The 1,422-nt window shown below is 39.0% G+C and overlaps 1 protein-coding gene across 1 annotated transcript; it reads left to right on the top strand.

The window, feature by feature from the left end:
- Positions 1 to 557: 557 nt before the first annotated feature.
- Positions 558 to 718, top strand: SARC_15143 (hypothetical protein; the record flags this gene model as incomplete). Its single annotated transcript, XM_014290731.1, has 1 exon — positions 558 to 718. A coding segment is annotated over one exon (161 nt), but the record flags the coding sequence as incomplete, so codon positions are not given.
- Between the last annotated feature and the right edge of the window lie 704 nt (positions 719 to 1,422).

Genomic DNA, 1,422 nt, shown 5'->3' with positions numbered 1-1,422 from the left:
ATATATATGTATATGTATATGTATGTATGTATGTATGTATGTATGTATGTATGTATGTATGTATGTATGTATGTATGTATATACATATATATATATATATATACATCTGGTGTGTGTATGTGCATGAGCGTATATATATGTATATATATAAGTGCATGATATGCTGTACATGGGCATACACATATTTCTGGTGTGTGTGTATGTGCATGGACATATGTATATGTATACATCTGATGTGTGTGTAAGTGCATGCATATCGGTACACATTTAGGATTGTGTGAGTATGCATGGTCGTATATATACATTTGGCGTGTATGTTTATGCATGCACATACGTATGCATTTAGTGTGTGTGTAGTATATATATGGTGTGTGCATATGTCAGTCGACATGTACCTACCGAGACAGGAGTATTCATAGCACACCTATACACATTTCCTACCTGACAAATACACACAACCAACTCATGTATGACTTATCTACCTACAATACCTACCCACCCACCCACACAACTTATATACACCTACAATACCCACCCACCCACCCACATACCCTCAGGTGCCCTCCCTTTGAAGCTCCCATTCTGTTCTCCTATGCAAAGGAGAAGACCTTCACGTCCAAGGCTGTGCGTATCAGTGTCAATGGCGCCGAGAGTGGCGACTGGTCCAAGAAGTTCAATCTGGATAAAATAGGCACGCCGCAGGTGCTGCATGCCAGAGGTGTGTGTGCATGTGTTGTATGTGTGTGTTGTATGTGTGTGTGTTGTATGTGTGTGTGTTGTATGTGTGTGTGTTGTATGTGCATGTGTTGTATGTGCATCTTGTATGTGTGTGTGTTGTATGTGTGTGTTGTATGTGCATGTGTTGTATGTGTGTGTGTGTGTGTATGTGTGTTGTATGTGCATGTGTTGTATGTGTGTGTGTTGTATGTGCACGTGTTGTATGGGTGTGTCTTGTATGTGCATGTGTTGTATGTGCATGTGTTGTATGTGCATGTGCGTGTCTATGAGTATTTATCTTGTGTTGTATGCCAGAGATTCTTGTGCATGTGTTGTATGTGTGTGTCTATGAATACTCGGTCGTGGATTCCGAGGTAGTTGATGTCTACATATACATGTGTGCACCTCTGTATATATATTTATATTATGTGTATACTTAGTATATGTGTACATATTGACCCTGATGTAGTTACTGTGTACATATACATGTGTATACTTAGTATATGTGTACATGTTTGCCCAGATGTAGTTGCTGTGTACATATACATGTGTATCTTGACACGTATTTATATTGCACACATTTGTGGACAGCGTGATGATTTCTGGTAATTTTGTTTAGGGTTTTTAGAGTTTGTCGTATTTTGTTTATACCACTTCGTATGTTTTAGGGTTTTTAAGGTTTGGGCTAGTCGGAAACTCGTTTCC

Source organism: Sphaeroforma arctica (genome assembly GCF_001186125.1).
Source record: "Sphaeroforma arctica JP610 unplaced genomic scaffold supercont1.5677, whole genome shotgun sequence".
Classification (NCBI taxonomy): domain Eukaryota; class Ichthyosporea; order Ichthyophonida; genus Sphaeroforma; species Sphaeroforma arctica.
The sequence above is the reverse complement of the archived record's forward strand: the minus strand, read 5'-3'. Positions and strand labels throughout refer to the sequence as shown.